Source organism: Callorhinchus milii, unplaced genomic scaffold (genome assembly GCF_018977255.1).
Source record: "Callorhinchus milii isolate IMCB2004 unplaced genomic scaffold, IMCB_Cmil_1.0 Scaffold164, whole genome shotgun sequence".
Lineage (NCBI taxonomy): Eukaryota > Metazoa > Chordata > Chondrichthyes > Chimaeriformes > Callorhinchidae > Callorhinchus > Callorhinchus milii.
Genome location: NW_024704905.1, coordinates 1 through 4,871, shown reverse-complemented (window position 1 = coordinate 4,871; position 4,871 = coordinate 1). Strand labels below are relative to the sequence as shown.

General features: G+C 51.8%; 1 protein-coding gene across 1 annotated transcript; it reads right to left on the bottom strand.

Annotated features, from left to right (window-relative positions):
• Nucleotides 1-3,961, bottom strand: LOC103174266 (proteasome subunit beta type-7-like; the record flags this gene model as incomplete). The annotated part of the gene is given in 6 exon segments (XM_042345930.1): nucleotides 1-718; nucleotides 1,804-1,955; nucleotides 2,880-2,938; nucleotides 3,030-3,145; nucleotides 3,533-3,673; nucleotides 3,864-3,961. Coding segments are annotated over 6 exon segments (678 nt in total), but the record flags the coding sequence as incomplete, so codon positions are not given.
• Between the last annotated feature and the right edge of the window lie 910 nt (nucleotides 3,962-4,871).

The following is a 4,871-nucleotide window of genomic DNA, read 5'->3' as shown; positions in this document are numbered from 1 at the left end:
TGACAATATTATCTGCATCCTTTATTAAGCATTGGAAATACAACTAAAGGCGGTTTTCATTTCAGAAAAAATATTTTAATGTAATCTGAAAATTAATTGTAAAGTTCTACACTCTACAGTACAGCCTGTGTTACACAGTGCATAGTACAGGCTATGTTACACAGTGCACATTACAGGCTGTGTTACACAGTACATGCTGTGTTAAACAGTACACAATGCAGGCTGTGTTCCACAGTACACAGTGTAGGCTGTGTTACACAGTAGAGTACAGACTGTGTTACACAGTGCACAGTACAGGTTGTATTACACAGTGCAGAGTACAGGCTGTGTTACACAGTACACACTACAGGCTGTGTTACACAGTACACACTACAGGCTGTGGTACACAGTACAGTCTGTGTTACACAGTGCAGGCTGTGTTACACAGTGCACAGTACAGGGTGTATTAAACAGTACACAATGCAGGCTGTGTTCCACAGTACACAGTGTAGGCTGTGTCACACAGTGCAGAGTACAGGCTGTGTTACACAGTGCACAGTACAGGCTGTGTTACACAGTACACAGTACAGGCTGTGTTACACAGTGCTGTACAGGTTGATGGTCGCTCTATGAGATCTGCATTTCCTGCACCTCCTCGTGTATCAGCTGGAAGCTGAGGGGAGTGACATCTTTACTCAGCACCGCTGTACAGCCTCTCGGATACCGGTACCTCCCCAGTCTGCAACAGAACCACATCGTCAAGGCAACCACAACCCGGACCCTCACCCCCTCACCCTCTCCATCCTCCCCATCCTCCCTCTCACCCTCCCCATCCTCCCTCACATCCTCTCCATCTTCCCTCACCCCCTCAATCTCTCCATCCTCCCCTCACCCCCCTCAACCTCTCACCCTCTCCATCCTCCCCTCACCCCTCATCCTCTCCATCCTCCCCTCACCCCTTCCATCCTCCCCTCACCCCCTCACCCTCTCTATCCTCCCCTCACCCCTCCTCCTCCCCATCCTGCTTCTTATCTCTCACTCTCCCCTCCACTCCTCAATCCTCCTTCTCAACCCCACAATCCTCCGCACCCTCTCCATTATCCTTCTTATCCCCCACACCCATTTAGCCCCTTACCCTCTTCGTCCTGCTTCTCAACCCCTCCCCCACAAATCGCCCTCACCCCCTCCATCCACCCACCTTCACACCTTCGATCCTCTCCATCCTCCCACCTCATACTCGCTCCATCCTCCACCCTCACACTCTCTCCATTTTCCCCCTCCCCGCTCTCCATCCTCCCACTTCACACTCTCTCGATCTTCCCCCTCATACACGTGTGGCAAGGTGGGGGAGATAGGAGTGGGTGGGTGGGCGGAGGTAGTGGGAGGTGGGATGTGGGGGTAGATGGGGGATGTTGGGGAGGTGGAAGGAGGTGAGGAGATGGGGGAGGGGAGGTAGTGGGAAATGGGGGATGTGGGATGTAGATTGGGGGAGATGGGGAGGTTGGGTATGGGGGAGTTGGGGGTAGGTGGAGATGTGGGGGTAGTGGGGTAGGTTGGGGGAGGTGGAGGAGATGGGGGGAGGTGGGGGAAGTGGAGGAAGTGGGGGAGTTGGGTAAAGTGGGGAGGTGGGGAGTTGGGGGAGATGGGGTAGGTGGGGCAGTTGTGGGAAGTGGGATAAATGGAGGGAGGTTGGGGGGGTGGAGGAGATGGGGGAGGTGAGAAAAGTGGGCAGAGGTGGGGGTAGGTGTGGGAGTTGGGGGAGTTGTGGGAAGTGGGGGGTCAATGTTGAAGGATTGATTTCCCTGTGAAAGAGGTGTGACTGACCGCTGTCCCTTGTAATTGGAGATGTTGTACGGACGGATAAAGTCCACCTTGTGCTGGGTGATCACACACAGGTCAATGTTGCTGCCGGAGCCCAAGTCGTTCATGATCCCAGCATTAATGGCGTCTCTGACCAACATCTTAGCCTCTTCCTCCTGACAATCAGGGACAGTCATTAACACAAACCCCTCTCACTCTCAATCATTCAATCACTCAAACCCATCCACCCACCACCAACTCACTCTCAATCACTCACTGCTCAACCTCGCTCACCCACTCATTCATTCGCTCACCCACTCACTCGCTCACTCACTCAACCACTCAACCTCACCCACCCACTCACTCTCCCACTTATCCATATACATATACATTTACTCACTCACCCACTCTCACTGGTGCTCTCCACTCTAATCCCATTCCCTGCTCTGGCCCCACATGTATGCTTTGACATCACTTCCTGCATCCTGTGCATGTCCCTTAGTACTGTAAACTGCACACCATTCACTACGCTTTGCAGTATATCCTGTGAAGCGCTTTGAGACATGAATTTGTGGACTAAAAACATGAAGTTTAAAGGGACTCGAACCAGCCGAGTGCGATCCATCGAGTGTAGTGGATGAGAGAGGAGAGTCGGTGGAGAAGGGTGGCATGGTTGACTGTGTCAAATGCAGTGGAGAGATCCTGAAGGAGAAGGAGGCCCTGGTCACAGAGAGAGACAATGTCATTTGTGACTTTGAAGCGTGCTGTCTCTGTGCTGTGGGCAGGGAAATCAGACTGGGGGGCTCGAGGAGCGAGTGAGAGAGACTGGTTGACTATGTCGGTCAGCAGGGGGCAGAAGAGGGAGAGCTGGGTGGTCAGAAGCTGGGTGGGGAGGGGGTCAAGGTAGCAGGTGGTGGGCTTCATACCGGTGACATTGGTTGTGAGGAAGGGCAGGGAGTTGGGGACAAAGGAGTGCAGGAAGGGGCTGGTGCTGGTCTGGCTGTAGCATTGTGAACTTATGTGCATTTATTGATCGGAATCCGTTATTAAACACAAGAGGTGTAAAGTGGAATTACTTTGTGATGACATTAGTGACTCACATTCATGTCCGGCCTATACCTGTCCTCAAAGACTCCCATTGCAGCAAGATTGCCCGAACCTGTGGCATGTGGAGAAGAGACATCAGCTCATCACAGTAACAAAGTGACACCTGTGATCCGCTCCCTATGTCCCAGCACCAGGAAACTTACCCATGGAACTGAAGGGCAGCTTCTGCACTGACCCATGAGGAGTAACCTCATAAATGTGTGGCCCCGAACAGTCAACTCCGCCCAGGAGCAGCATCGCACTGATGTGGCCACGATACCTGAGCACAGGGGTTTAGGGTTAAGTGAAAGATCTTAGTTTGTACAATTATACCAGTAAGTAATAAAGCAAAGCTCCCACTACACTGTCCACACGTCCACACTCTCAGATCAGGGTTAGAGACAGTAAAGCCCCTCTACACTGTGTGTCCACACTCCCAGGTCAGGGTTACAGACACAGTAAAGCTCTACACTGGGTGTCCACACTCCCAGGTCAGAGTTAGACATAGGGAAAGTTTACTGTGGTTTCAGGTTACTATATGTGTCCCTCTGATACATGGTTGTGGGCATGATGTGTTACTGTATGTGTAGCGTGTTGTAGGATGACATATTACTATGCATGTCCCATGTTATGGCATGATATGTTACTGTATGTGTCAGTCTGTTACCTGAAAAGCGTGTCCTGTAAGAAGCGACTGGCCATGACAAGCCGTGGCTGCCGGCCAGTGGCCAGAGCATGAAGCTCTATTTTTGAGGCCAGCATCTCCGTTGTCTTCTCTGTGTCGGCCGCAGTCCCAGCACCGCAGCAGCTGCAACACGCCAAGCACACGCATCATGTAACCATCACACCCCTCCAAACATGCCAAACATATGCATCTTGTAACCATCCCACCCCTACAAACATGCCAAACACATTGTGTACCCATCACACCCCTCCAAACATGCCAAGCAGACATCGGGTAACCATCGCACCATGTAACACAAGGTTTGTTCACTTACTAAATGTTCGAGCTGATGCGGTGAATTTTAGAACAGTTTTTGTCGACAACAACTTCACCAGACGTGGCTCTTGTATCAGCCCCGAGGACAACTCCACCCTGAGACAGGAACCACAGTCACGATCACACACAGTCACACACCACACACAGTCACAAACCACACGGTCACTGTCACACACGCAGTCACACACCACATACAGTCCCTGTCACATACAGTCACTGTCACACACAGTCACACACAACACAGTCACATACCACACACAGTCACTTTCACACCACATACAGTTACACACCACATACAGTCACATACCATATACAGTCACACACCACATACAGGCACACCACACACAGTCAAACACCAACACACAGTCACCCAACACATACAGCCACACACCACATACAGTCACACACTACATACAATCACACACCACATACAGTGACACACCACACACAGTCATACATAACAACAACAACAAAATTATATTTGTAAAGAGCCTTTCATTCTAAAAGATAGAGGGATTAAGGGCTATGGGGATAAGGAGGGCAGATGGAGTTAGGTTACAAGATCAGTCATGATCTTATTGAATGGCGGGGCAGGCTCGAGGGGCCGAATGGCCTACTCCTGCTTCTGATTCCTATGTTCCTGTGTTCATATTGGGAGGACGTCCCAAGGTGCTGAACAATCACGGATCAGGACCCGAGCATGGGGGTGGGGTGGAGGGGGGCCAGGATGAGAGAGGGCAGAGGGGGGAGGAGGGCGGCTGACGATACGGTCAAAAAGGAGTGTCTTGAGTCATGACTTGAAGGCAGCAAGGAAGGGAGCGAGGCAAAGGGATTGCGGGATGGAGCTCAGAAGATTTTGGGCAGAGACGCTGAAAGCCCAACTGCTGATGGGAGGGTGGGTTGGGTGTGTGACTGGAGCAGGCCAGAGCCTACTGAGCGGATGGGAGCGGACAGGCTGATAGGGGGTCAGCAGGTTGGAGAGGTAGGAGGAAGCAAGGTTGTGGAG